Source organism: Ostrea edulis, chromosome 5 (genome assembly GCF_947568905.1).
Source record: "Ostrea edulis chromosome 5, xbOstEdul1.1, whole genome shotgun sequence".
NCBI classification, from domain to species: Eukaryota; Metazoa; Mollusca; class Bivalvia; order Ostreida; family Ostreidae; genus Ostrea; species Ostrea edulis.
In genome coordinates this window covers 28,694,066-28,710,061 of record NC_079168.1, presented here as the reverse complement: position 1 = coordinate 28,710,061, position 15,996 = coordinate 28,694,066, and the positions used below count along the sequence as shown (strand labels likewise).

General features: G+C 36.6%; 1 protein-coding gene across 2 annotated transcripts; it reads left to right on the top strand.

The window, feature by feature from the left end:
* Positions 1 to 3,345: 3,345 nt before the first annotated feature.
* Positions 3,346 to 15,457, top strand: LOC125652321 (aldehyde dehydrogenase 1A1-like). Of its 2 annotated transcripts, XM_048881412.2 has the most exons (13): positions 3,346 to 3,473; positions 9,873 to 9,977; positions 10,056 to 10,196; positions 10,292 to 10,418; positions 10,614 to 10,675; positions 10,941 to 11,183; positions 13,510 to 13,612; positions 13,804 to 13,994; positions 14,162 to 14,326; positions 14,491 to 14,648; positions 14,947 to 15,021; positions 15,109 to 15,148; positions 15,243 to 15,457. In XM_048881412.2, exons 1-13 carry the CDS (start codon positions 3,423 to 3,425, stop codon positions 15,273 to 15,275), a joined length of 1,494 nt encoding a protein of 497 aa, XP_048737369.1. In that variant the 5' UTR covers positions 3,346 to 3,422; the 3' UTR covers positions 15,276 to 15,457. The 2 variants fall into 2 exon arrangements, with proteins under 2 accessions (XP_048737369.1, XP_048737371.1); XM_048881414.2 differs by lacking the exon at positions 10,056 to 10,196.
* The last annotated feature ends 539 nt before the right edge of the window (positions 15,458 to 15,996 follow it).

Here is a 15,996-nt window from a genome sequence, read left to right as displayed (position 1 = left end):
ATGTCTTGTCATGTAGAACCTTTTGAATAAATTCTGCCTCGTAAAAATATCAAAGCAGGTCAGCTGACAATTCGTGTCCATGGGAATTCCAACACACCTGTGGAAGACCTGATCACCAAAGACTATGAAGGTATTGTTAATGAGACACTCCAGCGTCTTTTTCATATGAACTTTAGAATACTTATGCGTAGAATCAGAGTAGTGTTTAACGAAATAATTTTGATTGACTGAACGTAGGATGAAAAGGTGAAGATAATGAACAAGGGATCGATTTCATAAAAACAATCAAGAACACGGCAGATACCGACCCCCGGTCACCTAAGATGTATGATCAAGTGCCCAGGAGGAATAAGCATCCTCTGTGGAACGACAAAACCAACCATCAGCCCTATATGTCGTTCAGTGAAACGGAGTAATCCGTAGTCAAAACCAATGTGTAAAGAATGGCCTCATTTGGTACGAAACATGTCAAACAGCATTTACCCAATGACAAGTTGTGATTGTAAAGTAGATTGTTATAACGACCGTAAAAGTGGCGAAATGCTGATTTTTGAAACCCCCTGTCACATCAACGTGTTTGTCAGTAGTCTGGCTCGATTTACAAATTGACAATACACAGAACTCAGTTGAGAGACATGAACACCATATGCTGTGAAAATGGACATTGGTAGTTGAAGATATGAATATTCCTTTTTCCCATTTGTATTGAGGAAGCAACTTCCTAAGATGTTAAAGTCTTTAATTTAAGGAATGATCTTGTAAAGGAAGGCATTTTGCTGACTTGTCGTTTAAAAGTTTTGTGATTTCAAATTTACTAAAAGTTCTTTAGAAGTTTGTGAAGAAACCACATTTGATTTACACTACTTCTGGCATATGTCGTTGAACAATATGTTTGAAGTTTCTACCTCACATAAGTTGATATTTTCGTGAGGAGCATGATAGGGGGATTGGTAGAACACTTACTGGACCAGGCAATGTATCTATGTAAGGGTTTCGTGAAGTTTAGGAATCCAGTGTAGGTTTAGTAACTCATACTCATTTGTCCCATATTAAACGTTTCTAAAACTGAAGCATAATTCTGAAGAATTTCATCTTTTACAAGGAAAGTTGGAGTATAAGAAGAATTTCCAAAAACACAGAAGGATGAACAGTACACACTGTCTAATACGGGGTTTTGATATTCCTCTTATACTTTTTATCCATGCTGATAGAGCTCTTTTTCATATTTAAGGCATCTTCTGGCATAATCTTAGAAAGAAATCACAACAGAGATGAAACTCTGTCGCCAATGGAATTTAGGACCTTCTTAAATAAGCGATTTCAGGTCCTCGTTTTCAAGTATATCAATATTGCCATTACCGGTAATGACATGTCCAGCTGGACTATAGTTGAAGAACTGTCGGTGGGATATTTCAAAAGATGGTCTATATCAATCTTTATTTCATCTATACTTTACTACAGTAATTGTGTATATAATACATAGATTGCTTTAAATACACCTCCTGGGTTTGAATGACTGATGTCGTGAGAGTGGTTGTTACTTTTATGGTCAGGTGAAGTCACACAGGAAGCTGCTAATCAAATAAACTTGTAACTTTCAAAGTTGGAATGTTCTAGATTGAATGATTGTGTGTTTTTTAACGTTACAATGGAGAATCTTTTACTCATATGGAGACGTCACCATTGGCACCTCACGTGGATGAATAGTAAAGTTAACTCGTACCCAGCGAGATTCTATATTAACTATGCATTAAAAATAAATGATCATGGATACTAATAAAAAATAATAATAGAAATAATATATGTATATAAACGAATACTATGAAAATAAAGTATATAATAAGAAATAAACAAACATTTTAAAAGAACAAGAATGAATGAATAAATAATGTGGACCAACTAAAAAACAGAGAATAAGCAGCCTAGGAAATCGAATCAACATAAGATATTCCCGTACTGATCATGTCTAAGGTGATGTGTAAAATAAAAAAAAAACATCTTGTAGAATCACGGAAACTAATAAATGGGTTTTACACATAAACAACTGTTTATGTGAAGGTCATAGCAAAAAGGAGGAGGGATCTGTTAACAGAATAAAAAAAAATATGGTCGTAGCACTACTGTTAGGGACATGATCAGACGAGTAAGCCTAAATGAAGCTCATGATCTAGTAAGGGTTTAGCCCGTATTCATCCTGGTGAAGTCAGTGGATTTGTTGATATGTGTACCATGCAGTTAAAATAACTTCAACCTGTGCATCCAGAATTTTTCGTCTGCATTCTTTCGGTATCTGATCAACTTGTGTCATGGTCAATAACCACTACTGTCATGTCCTTCCATCGGTGATTATTATCATTGAAATTTGTACCTACTGGTAAATCTTTATTGGTTCTGACAGAGGACCGGTGGTTGTTGACCCTCTGCGAAGGTCTGTTGTTTCTCCTACGTACTGCTTCTAACAGACACCGCAACTGATGGGATGGATGAAGTTATTGGTTTTACAGGAAAAGTTTCCCAATATTTTATAACTGCAACCTGCAACAGGACTGCTAAAAGCCTCAGTGAGCTATATTTGCATAATTGACATCTGAGGTCTGAGCATGTTTTGAAACCTCCATTTAGGTAAAGGGTTATCCAGTTTAGTCCTTACTATCATGTCCTTCAGGTTTCTGGGGCGTCTGAAGGATGTCATCGGTGGTTCCTTAAAAACATCAGCCATTCATTTTTGGCATACAGACTGGGCAGGTGTTTTCCCAGGATACTGTTGATGTTCTTGAAGGCGGAACAATACGTAGTGCCTAATGGAACCCTATCATTTTGAGGGGTTTTTTTTATACTGAAGAATGGACTGTCGGTCATGTCGTCACATCTCATCATTCGCGGACTGTACCTTGCAAGGATCATATCCTCTGTTACTGAGATGAGTTTTGAGGATTTTTCCCTTGTTCTTGGGAAATAGTAGGAGTAGAGCAGACGCGGCGGATAGGGGTAGCCAAATCCATGTTTTTAAATAATGTTTTGATAAGGACAACAAAGTTCATCAAACTTCTGGGTGTGTCAGAAGCATTAAACCATGTAAATATATTGTAATAGCAAACGAATGTCTTTAAACATTTCAAAGCTTCTTTCTCTATAGCTGTCTTAATTTCAAAATGAAGTTTCCTCAAAAACGATATTAGATGAATTATTTTTAGTAATTATTTATGAAATATCTCATCATTTTTAGAAAACAAGTTTGATTGTATTGTATATGCTTTGTTATTTGGTGTATACATTATATTTCGATATATTGAGATACCTACGTCCTATGACCACACAGGGGGTTCGTACGTTCTAACAAAGTCCAACAGATAAGTCATTGGCTAGTATAGCCTGCATCATTTGCTGTTTCTCTCGGACAGTGTGCATTGTATGAAGTGGACATGGATATCAAACTAGAACCCGTCCGTGACCCTAAAGACTTGCATACTCAGGTAAGAGAGAATGACCAGGTTTATTCATGAAATATTCTGAGTAGCATGGGCTCTGTATCTAAATGCTGAAGTATCTGATTATTATAGAAAGGTATCCGCAACACGTGCACGCTTATGTGGGTCGAATATAATTATAATATATAAAACACGTTTTGTACCCCCACTCCCCACCCTTAAAAAATCAAATAAAGTATGGTATTGTAACCGATTGTACATTGTAAATGGGAGTAAACTAGGATGTGTAAATGATGGCAAGAACTTGTATACAGCGTTAAGTAGGGATTGTATCGATGGGGGTAGGAGTGAAAGATAAATCGACCGGTCACCTAATATTGTGAGCTGCGCTGTATGATACCTCATCCGGTGTATATTATATTATAACCAGTGATGCGTAAGTTTCATTTGCGATTTTCAGTGACAGTATTTAAAGTTTATGATACAAATATTTATTTCATACTACTAGATAAAACGGAATTCATTTTTACAATGGAAAACATCATGTATGTACCAGTTTTAGACCAAGGGTGCTGTAAAAGGCTGTATGTTTGGGGCTGTCTTAAAGCCCCCAAATGCATGTGCCGAATGCGATAATCCATGACACTGTAGAGTTGGTACAAAATAAGACGGATTTTGGACATGAATCATATTTGTTAGAGGGATAGGGTTGTGTCCAGAACGCCAGCGCCTTAGCCGCCACTGCAGCAGTCTGTGTTGGATCCACCACTGTCAGCACCAGTCTGTGTTGGATCCACCACTGTCAGCAACAGTCTGTGTTGGATCCACCACTGTCAGCAACAGTCTGTGTTGGATCCACCATTGTCAGCAGCAGTTTATGCTGGATCCACCACTTTTAGCACCAGTCTGTGTTGGATCTACCACTGTCAGCAGCAGTTTATGCTGGATCCACCACCGTCAGCACCAGTCTGTGCTCATCCCATAACCCATTCGATTTATTCTGTGTGCCACCTTTCTGTTTGAGTAAGGTATTCTCTCGACATTTGGAAGAATCAATCAAACTTTAAGTAACTTAATCGATGTGCAGATCACCTGATGAACTTTTCCGTATCCTTATAACACCATTATCAGTGTGTTTAAATATTTATTTAATGTGTCGGGGATTATTTATCAATATGTGTGTCTTGCAGATAAGTTATTACGTCATTGATAAAGATTTATGGTGTTACGAATGTCAAGAAATAATAAATTTCATCAATTAATGAAGGTTTCAAAAATGAAATTAACACTGATTTTAGACATTGAAATTAACGATGACAGTTTTAATTCTCATAGACCTCTGTTGCATATCATTTTATATATTGGAAGATGGACGTATTAGAGATAAATGTATTTTAATGACATGTAAATGATGTATTTTTTGCTAGTGGCTTTATTCGATTCGTGACATTGTGAATTATGTTTGCGTAATGCTTAATGTGTTTCCATGTGTTTTGAGTTTTGAAGTAAACGAATTGTATTTATCCATTAACATTACAAACACTAAACAAGAGGTGAAGATCAGAAACAGTGATCAATCTCATAACTCCTATAAACAATACAAAATAGATAGTTGGGCAAACACCGACCCCTTGACACACCAGAGGTGGAATCAGGAGGAGTAAGCATCCCCTGTCGACCGGTCACACCCTGCTATTCGCGAACTCTATATCTTGATAAGGTAAACGGAGTTATACGTAGTTAAACTCATTGTACCAAGAACGGCCTAATAATCAGTATGAAACACGTCAGACAGCATTTAACCCAATGATAGGTTGTATTTGCAAAGTAGATCGTTGTAAAGACCATTTAATTTGCGACATTCTGACTTTAAACGAGACTGTTGAAAACCCTGCACCATCAAGTCCGTAGAATCAAAGGGGATCAGTGGGCCAGCCCCTCACCCACTTGTTTAAATTTATATTTTCCGTTCGTTTCATATGCGACTGATCACTGTTCTTTATCTTGGCCCTTCATGCAAAGAAATTGGATGACTGCTATTTTCGATAGTAGTAGTGAGCGAAAATAATATAAGCTTGAAAGTTAGGGGATGAATCCATGTAGAGAAGGATGAGCACAAACTGATGCTGACTTTAAACAAGAATGTTGCAGCCACTGTGTATAATTTTGCAAATTCAGATTCTTTAATGAAATGAATAGTCCATATTTTACGATGAAATCTCTGCATTTAATGAATATTAAAAATAGTCAGCACAACTGCAGTAATATGAGGAGATTGATCACTGTTCGTTATCTTCACCTTTCATCAAGGATATGTTGGATGAAATTAAAGAAATATAGATTTTCTATATATCATGTCTACCCTTATAAAAATAATACATGGACTTTATGTGAATCAATTATGGAGAAAAGAGTCGACAGGGGTTGCTTACTCCTCCTAGGCACCTGATCCCACCTATGGTGTGTCCAGGGGTCCGTGTTTGCCCTACTATCTATTTTGTATTACTTATAGGAGTTATGAGATTGATCACTGCACAAAGGAAAACAAGTTCGATTGTAAATATATAATGTATATCAATAAATCTAATTAAAATCAGATCCTAAGATACGCTCACAATCGCTACAATCGTTACGCATAGTATAAGGCGTGGATCTAAGAAGTCTGATTTTAATCAGATTGGTATATCAATATTCACATCCATGCACTGCATTCTGCTTCATTTCTATTGAAATCCATTGCTTGTCATTACATCTTGTTTCTATCTAGTTCCATCCGATGTTTAGTGTCGTCGGCCCCGTGTTAATATACGCATTCCAAGAACTCCATGACCTATTCGCAAAACTGTTGGAAATATGTTTTATGGTTTATTATTTTTAAACTTTATATTTGAATTTAGATGAATAGATACCGTTCACCAATATTATACCATGGTTTAGAGAGTTTAGAGATTTTCCATCTTGGAATATTTCCCCTTGCCATCGTTCAGATAAGGAAATTATTACCAAATATTCAGGCAAATCAAGGTTAGGTTATTTTAAGCTAAAGTAACTTGCAGGTCAATAATATCTATATCTTATGTACTTGAAATTATTTGTATTAAAAAGACAGAAATTGTAAAGATAAATAAAAAAAATGTCTTTCTTTAGATTGTTAAACGGATATGAAGGTAAGGTCGCAAACATTGCAGATAAAACCACGCTTTGTGGGTTTTTTTGCAATGTCTGCGATCTTTCCAATTTGATAAATCAAAATAGCATTTTGATATATTTAGAAGTAATACATATGGAAAATGTGTATCTGAATTTGATTGTACGCTACTAAATTTGCTATTTGAATAACAATCTGAAGACCCAATAAAGTCATATTTATCCAAGACTAAATACGATGTCGATATCGACGATAGCATGACCAGATGATGTCGATACCGTCAATATACAAACTTACTATCTATCATATATTTGACTGTTTTCAAGGACCAAATACGATGTCGATATCGACGATATGGACAATAGTGTGACGTTATTGTGTCGATATCGTCATCTGACAAAGTTATTGTTTACCATATACCACACTGTTTTTCAATGAACATGTACGATGTCGATATCGACGATGTTGTTTCAATATCGTCAATTCACAATGTTATAATACACCATATACAAGACTGTTTTCAAGACTCATACATTGATTGATCACTGTTCGTTATCTCCACCTTGCATACACGATAATGGTATAATGTTAGGTTTAGGGTTAAGTTTAGAGTTAAATGGAATATCCATAGGGACCGCCGTACCCTAGTTGATGGCGCCATATTTTGGGGACTAGCATACTAGAAGTGTTCCATTATATGATACCAGTCAATGAACTTCTTAATCACTCTTCATACAGGATCAAATTTTATATTGTATTCACAGATTAAGAAGGGATATATCAGACCAAACGTGGCACGCATGCTAGTGATAGTCAACACGATCAGGATTCGATATTAATACGATATCTTCGATTTCGACAGGAAATAGTGTCTCAATTACTAAGACTAAAGGTGCCATGCATGATTCAGATGATAGTCAACACGATAACGATTCAATATCGATATGATATATCAACTAAATAGGAAACCTGACCATTCTAAATCTGAAATCGTTGTGATATCGTCGATATCAAGTAGACAAAAGTCTGAACAATCATGATTCACTATCAATACGATATCGACTATACTGTAGCCTCAGTACAATACACAGTATAGTCAAAATAGTCAATTTTGCACTGATATCCTTTCGATATTGCGGATATCGTCGATATCGTATCTACATCATGCCTTGAACTTAATTCGTTGAAGTACATTCACAGCTACGGCCTGGGGCAACATCCATGACACTTAAAACCTACTGCTGTTGTTGTCTCAATATGAGTGATTAATTAGCAAATGGAAAGTTAAATAATAAAACGAACAAAGCTATTGATAGTAGAAAATGTAATGCTTTGATTTACAATGTTTCATAGTAAACAGTTCAATATTATATTGATAGTTTGATATATCAAACACGTTGATTTACTCTGACAAATAATTTAATATTTTGATTTACTTCAATGTTTTAATGATGATACAATATTTGATATCGAATATCATGCTAAACTCACAAATTCTACAAAACATTAAAAACGAAACACGTTTAATAATCTCCAGATTATACATACTGCAAAAATATTAAATGTTTCCTGACTTCCATGATTCCTGTGGTTTCTCTTCAATTGACATTCCTTTAGTTAAAACTCCGATTCTATCTGGCCTCTACAGAAGTATGATATTGCTGATCGTAACGTTATTCTATCTGACCTCTATCTGACGTCTACAGAAGTATGATGTTGCTGATCGTAATGTTATTCTATCTTACCTCTATCTGACCTCTACAGAAGTATGATATTGTTGATCGTAATGCTATTCTATCTGACCTCTATCTGACCTCTACAGAAGTACGATATTGCTGATCGGAACGTTATTCTATCTGACCTTTACAGAAGTATGATATTACTGATTGTAACGCTATTCTATCTTACCTCTATCTGACTTCTACAGAAGTATGATATTGCTGATCGTAATGTTATTCTATCTTACCTCTATATGACCTCTACAGAGGTATAATATTGCTGATGGTAACGTTATTCTATCTGGCCTCTACAGAAGTATGATATTGCTGATCGTAATGTTATTCTATCTGGTCTCTATCTGACCTCTACAGAAGTATAATATTGCTGATGGTAACGTTATTCTATCTGACCTCTACAGAAGTATAATATTGCTGATGGTAACGTTATTCTATCTGGCCTCTACAGAAGTATGATATTGCTGATGGTAACGTTATTCTATCTGGCCTCTACAGAAGTATGATATTGCTGATCGTAATGTTATTCTATCTGACCTCTATATGACCTCTACAGAAGTATGCTATTGCTGATCGTAAAGTTATTTTATCTTACCTCTATCTGACCTATACAGATGTATGATATTGCTGATCGTAACGCTATTCTATTTGACCTCTATCTGGCCTCTAAAGAAATATCATATTGCTGATCGTAACGTTATTCTATCTGACCTCTACAGAAGTATGACTTTGCTAATCGTAACGTTATTCTATCTGACCTCTCTATCTGACCTCTACAGAAGTATGATATTGCTGATCGTAACGTTATTCTATCTGACCTCTACAGAAGTATGACTTTGCTAATCGCAACGTTATTCTATCTGACCTCTACAGAAGTATGATATTGCTGATCGTAATGTTATTCTATCTGGATTCTATCTTACCTCTACAGAAGTATGATATTGCTGATCGTAACGTTATTCTATTTGACCTCTATCTGACCTCTACAGAAGTATGATATTTCTGATCGTAACGTTATTCTATTTGACCTCTATCTGACCTCTACAGAGATATAATATTGCTGATCGTAACGATATTCTATTTGGCCTCTACAGAAGTATGATATTGCTGATCGTAACGTCATTCTGTCTGACTTCTACAGATGTATGATGTTGCTGATCGTAATGTTATTCTATCTTACCTCTATATGACCTCTACAGAAGTATGCTATTGCTGATCGTAACTTTATTCTATCTGACCTCTATCTGACCTCTAAAGAAGTATGCTATTGCTGATCGTAAAGTTATTCTATCTGACCTCTATCTGGCCTCTACAGAAGTATGATATTGCTGATCGTAACGTTATTCTTGGTTGTGAAATAACTCCATGGGTCAATGGATATTTTTAGAAATTCAAAATGCTCCTAAATATCAGAGTCCGAACTTTGCGGTTAGATAAAGAGGGTAACTAAACTTATCCTATGTAGTTCACAAGTACGCACGAGACGGACACAAGACAAAACAACATTTTCTTGCATTTCTCTGTTTGGTCTCTATATTTCTTTTGATATACATGTACTTGTAGATATTCATTAACAATGAGTTTGTGGATTCCGTCAGCGGCAGACATTTTCCCACCATAAATCCAGTGACGGGCAAAACGTTTTGTGACGTGTCCGAGGGTGATAAGGTCAGAACAAGAAAAACAGAGTATTTTTCATTTAATTGGTAACTTATTCTTACTGTGTATTGACCTTGACGTTCGTAGGAGGACATAGACAAGGCCGTGAATGCTGCCAAGGAAGCTTTCAAGTTAGGGTCACCATGGAGACGGATGGATGCTAGCCAGAGAGGTCGACTTCTGTATAAACTCGCAGAACTATATGAAAGAGACGCAAAGTTGATTGCGGTAGAATAGCCTTCAGATTTTTTTTTAGATTATCTTCAATTATCTTACCAAAAACTTACAACGAGAAAATGTCTAAGGTGCCATTCCTTTTGTAGAGTATAGTCACGCTAGAGATGGGGAAGCCGTTTCTACAGGCTTTCTATGAAACAATGTGGTCTGCAGCGATTTTGCGTTATTACGCGGGATTCGCAGATAAAGTCGGTGGTAAAACTATCCCTGTAGGTAAGTGTAAGGAAGATAATTGTCATCGTCACATACCAGAGTGTAGATTTATGTTTACTTTCCGACGAACATTATAGGTCCCCATTAGTATACGAGGATGTGGTAAAGACTGACGAGATTTGTTTTCAAGATAAACTTATGCTATGTGTCAATGACATTGGTAGAATTTAACATTTGTGAAATGTTTGGTTTCAGATGGAGACCATTTTTGCTACACGCGACATGAACCAGTCGGAGTGTGCGGACATATTATTCCGGTATGTACACAATAACGACAGCCATTTCTATAAATCTGCAGACATATTTTCCGGTATGTAAACAAATTACGACCGTCATTTCTATAAATGTGCAGACATATTATTCTGATATGATATGTACACAAATTAGTGCAGTCATTTCTATAAGAGTATTGACATATAATTTCAGTATGTAAATGAATGACGGCAACCATTTTTATTGGTGCATATACACTGGGCACTTCAGTTTAGTAGTTGATTAAAATGATTTGCTGACTTATTGCAGTGGAACTACCCCGTGTCTATGTTCACGTGGAAGGTGGGACCCGCCCTGGCGTGTGGGTGTACTGCTGTAGTAAAACCGGCGGAACAAACTCCCCTGGCAGCACTACATTTGGCGGCACTATGTAAAGAGGTCGGATTCCCTCCTGGTGTTGTCAACGTTGTCCCTGGTTACGGACCCACGGCTGGTGCGGCTCTGACAGCGCATCCGGATGTGGACAAAGTCGCCTTCACAGGATCCACCGAGGTCTGGTTTATTTCTGATTGTTTATAGTTTAAAATTAGACCCTAAACTATCTAAATAACAAACTAGGATACTGGATCTTGATGCCAACAAATGTCTTAAAAAGGAAATATAAAGAAGATTGTTACGTCTAATAAATACCATAGATAATGATAAGGTGAAGCTAACAAACAGTGATAAGTCTCACAATTTCTATAAAGAGTATAAAATTAGGGGTTGGGCACACATAGAGCACGGGACACATCCGAGGTACAATATGTACGATGAGTTGTCCAGGAGGAGTAAGCATGATAGGAGTAAGTGTTGTTAATAGAATGAAAGATTAAGAGGAGGGCAAATACGAACACCACCAAAGATACGATCAGATGTCTAGGAGGAGTGAACATCCATTGTTGAGCGGTCACCGGTCACACCCGCAGTGAGCCCTATATATTGATCAGAGAAACTAAGTCAACTGTAGTCAGGATCAATATGTAAAGAATGGCTTAACAATTGTTATGAAACACTCCAGAGATCAGTCGACCCATTAACGGGTTATACTTGCAAGGAAGATCATTAAAACGACCATGGATTTTGCAAAATGTTGATTGTAAACGAGACTTTACCCCCCCCCCCCCCCTGTAATATTTACTGATTTGGCTGTAGCCTGTCTCGATTGATCATATGCAGATCACGATCATGTATAGCATGAAATGATATGGAATACTGCTCCATATATGTAAATATTGAAAACTGACAATATAAAAAAATGAAACTACCCGTTTGTCATTAAGTTGAATTGCTAGTTTGCCATTAACACTTATTTTCTATGAAATATCAAACATGTAATACCCTAAAATGAAGCAGATATGGAAGACCGTAGTGTCTTTAATTTCGAGTGCACTGGAATATATCGAATAGGCACATGGATGGAAAGGAGTATTTTGATAGGAGAAACATCGTCGATATGTCTAAACGTCAAATTGAAGGAGACAACAAGAATTGTTTCCCTCTCATGTAATCGTTTTTGTATACATTCTGCCTTATAAGAACACAGGAAGCAGGTCAGCTAATAACGGAGCACAATTCTTGGCTATGGGAATTCAAACAGAAATTTCTTATTACTAAGGACTAGGTAGATATTGTCAATAAGGAAATTCAGCATATATTTTTTTTTTACATTTTCAGACATTGTATCTAGAGTCAGAGTGATCTTAAGAAAAGTGATTTTTTGGATGTCTGATTATAAGGCGAAGATAACGAACAGTGATCAATCTCATAACTCCTGTAAGCAATACAATATAGATAGTTGGGCAAACACTTACCCCTGGACACACAGGAGGTGGGATCAGGTGCCTAGGAGGAGTAAGCATCCCCTGTCGAACGATCACATCCGCCGTGAGCCCTTATCTTGATCAGGTAAACGGAGTTATCCGTAGTCAAAATCAGTGTACCAAGAACGGTCTAACAGTCAGTATGAAACACACCAGACAGCATTTGACCCAATGATAGGTTGTATTGGCAAACGAGATCGTTATATCGATCGTAGCATTGGCAGAATGCTGATTTTAAACAAGACTGTTAAAACTCCTGTACATGTACCATCAATTTGTTTGTCGGTAGCTTGCCTCGATTTAAAAACTGACCATACGCAGAACAAGATCTTGCGTATCGAATTAGTTGAGAGATATAAACATCATATGCAGGTGATAATGAAATATTGCTACATATACATGGAAAGTTGACGATGGAGAAACTGAATGTATTATGTAAATATCGAGAAGATGTGGAGTATTTCAAATATATACCATGGAATGCTACGAAAAACTGAAAATAGCTCGATGTAATGATGGTATGTTCATTTCATTCTTTGACTTGTTTGTTCCACTGAAAAAGCGTTTGTATAATTTTCTTTTGTCGTACAAAACGACTAAGGTAGAACTCTACGCCGCATTCTTTCAGAGCCTTTTCATACACTGGTGAAAGGGGATACAGTAATGTACACGTGCTACGACTTTCAAGAGTGTTTCTGTCGTTGCATGGTTATGTTGGGAGTTAGAAAACTCTGGGTTCACTTAAATTGACTTAATTGATAAGAATAGGTTCAACTATAATTACACGTCTTTGCTTGGCAAGGGTTCTTGACTCGTCGCTTTGTCATAAAAATTGAGTTACTTTCCTCACTAACATTAATCAGTATTTCTGAGATTAAACACTGTTCGTTAAAATCACTTTTCTATGTATGAAGCCATTTTCAATTGATACACAATTAAACTTTTGATATCAACTTGACCCCAGCTGACACGGGTTGAATTTGATAATGATAATGTCAGCATGATGAATTCTGCAGGTTGGTAAGCTCATTCTACAAGCTTCTGGTGCAACTAACATCAAACGAACTTCTCTGGAACTCGGAGGGAAAAGCCCCAACGTCATAATGGATGATGCGGATCGTAAGTATTATGATTGGAGACATACATGCGTGTAGAAATCAACAAATTTTAAACAGATGGGTATCACAATGATAATCAAAGATTGAATTAGACACCTATCTTATTATTCAAGTTAGTGGTGAGAATTAAAGCGAGAATCAAATGAACAATTCCACCATGATTTGATACAATTCATATAACTCTACATATAGTTGATATGGCTGTCAGATTTGCTCATGAAGCTGTAATGGAAAATGCCGGGCAGTGCTGTATGGCTGGAAGTAGAACGTTTGTGCACGAAAAGATATACGACCAGTTTGTAGCCAAAAGTCGTGAATTGGCAAAGGAGAGGCTATCAATGACGGGCGACCCATTTGATCTTAAAACAAAACAGGGTCCACAGGTATGAGAATATGCGTTCCGTGCACATGTAGAGAAAACTGATAGGGACAGGAGATACTGGGGGATGAGTAATCGCGCGTTTTGAGATATTTGCTAATTTTGTATACCAGACCTTGGAATGCTTCTTAGTACCAACATCGAAAATTTAGCTATCTACATGTATTTCAGGTAGACGAGGATCAGTACAAAAAGATCTTGGAGATGATTGAGTCCGGGAAGAAAGATGGTGCTAAGCTTGAGAGCGGTGGTGCTGCAGTCGGAGGTGATGGATATTTTATCCAACCAACCGTTTTCTCCGGAGTGACAGACAACATGAGAATTGCGAAAGAGGAGGTTGTTAATGAGTAACTATTTACGCATTTTCCATATATGCCTGGTTTCTACTTTTAAAGAGCTGAGGCAAACTTTTAATAACGGTGGTGTTAAATTTCTCTGAAGTCTACCACTTTGTTATAAACATACCATTTGATGTACGGGAGTTATGATATCTTTTGCAGATTTTTGGTCCTGTCCAACAGATCTTCAAGTTTAAAACTCTGGACGAAGCCATAGAACGCGCGAATTCTTCTCAATACGGACTTGGTGCTGCCATTTTTACCAAAAGTATTGAGAACGCCATGATGTTTACACAGGGCATTCGAGCGGGAACAGTTTGGTACGATACATAGTGTGTAATTTCATATAAACCTACAAAGAATGGGAAATATAAGACGTATTTTACACCAGAAACTAGGTCATGTTATTTGTTTCATGAAGTCTGAATAATTATCAATAGTAATTCCTACTCAGTTAGAGGACTGATTATTCAATTGTAATTCCTACTCAGTTAGAGGACTGAGCTTTTTTCTTTCTTCATTGTACGACTGTTGATCTCGTTTTGCCTACGTAATATCTATACAAATTGAAGAAGCATATAAAGAAAGTAAGACTTTATGGTAACTACTTTTTTTCAGGGTGAATCTTTATCTTATCTTAAGTCCCCAAGCGCCATTCGGAGGATTCAAAATGTCCGGATTAGGTCGAGAACTGTGAGTAGAAAACACTTTACAAAATGAAATAGATAAGACCTTATGAATAGTACGTTTTCTACAATTTGTTGAATAACTCTTTTGCAGCGGTGAATATAGCATGTCGCTGTACCAAGAGGTGAAAACGGTAAGATTCTGATCTTTTGATTTAAGATTTGTTTCTGTAATGGAGCCTTGTGCATTGGACAGTGTACTGCAGCACATGTTTTTGTTAATTTCAGGTTATTATGAAAATTCCTCAAAAGAATTCGTGATTTTTTCTGCAGTTAAACGTAACTCCAGTGATGTAAAACATCAGCTGTTTGCATGACTTGTTCACGTCAATGCTATACACTGGTTGCTTTTTCGTTATTGACTAATATAATGCATTCAAATGAAACACACATTTTGTAGTTTATTCATATTTTGACCACAAATCAATAAAACCAGAATTTCAGAGATTGGTCATGTGTTGTTTTTTCTTTAAAAAGATAACTGAATACATATTTTATTCCATATCCGGATAAAACCAGTAGCTACTTCTTTTCTATTAAATATCTACCCTACAGTACTGTACAACATCGTTGGTAGTTCGCATACATGCACTGTAATTCCATAATAAATATCATATGAATTATACGATGTAGCAATTGGTGAATATCATATTTTCGACCATAACGATTCTTTTGAAAATATAGTGCATTATTACACACTCATTAAGTACAGGTGCTTCTGGAATGGACTTCCAGACCCCCCACCCCTCTTTCACTGATCATAAAAATGATCAATGCCATTTCATTCACAAAAATGGTTTCTGTGCGAAATTTGTATACTCTATCAAAATAAAAACGCTCTTAAGTTACGGATTTTGTTGCAATAAAAGGGAGATGTACCCAAAGTCCAGTTCACACACATATGTGCTATTAACAAGATAGTACGTCATTGTGTTCTATCAGAGGAAGCGGGCAGCGTGATTATAATCGACGCATGGAAAAG

Excerpts from the sequence above, each read along its gene's own strand:
- LOC125652321 (XM_048881412.2), top strand. The coding sequence starts at position 3,423 with ATGGATATCAAACTAGAACCCGTCCGTGACCCTAAAGACTTGCATACT. Across the intron at positions 3,474-9,872 it reads CTAAAGACTTGCATACTCAG|ATATTCATTAACAATGAGTT; the intron begins GTAAGAGAGAAT and ends ATGTACTTGTAG. Across the intron at positions 10,197-10,291 it reads GAGACGCAAAGTTGATTGCG|AGTATAGTCACGCTAGAGAT; the intron begins GTAGAATAGCCT and ends TTCCTTTTGTAG.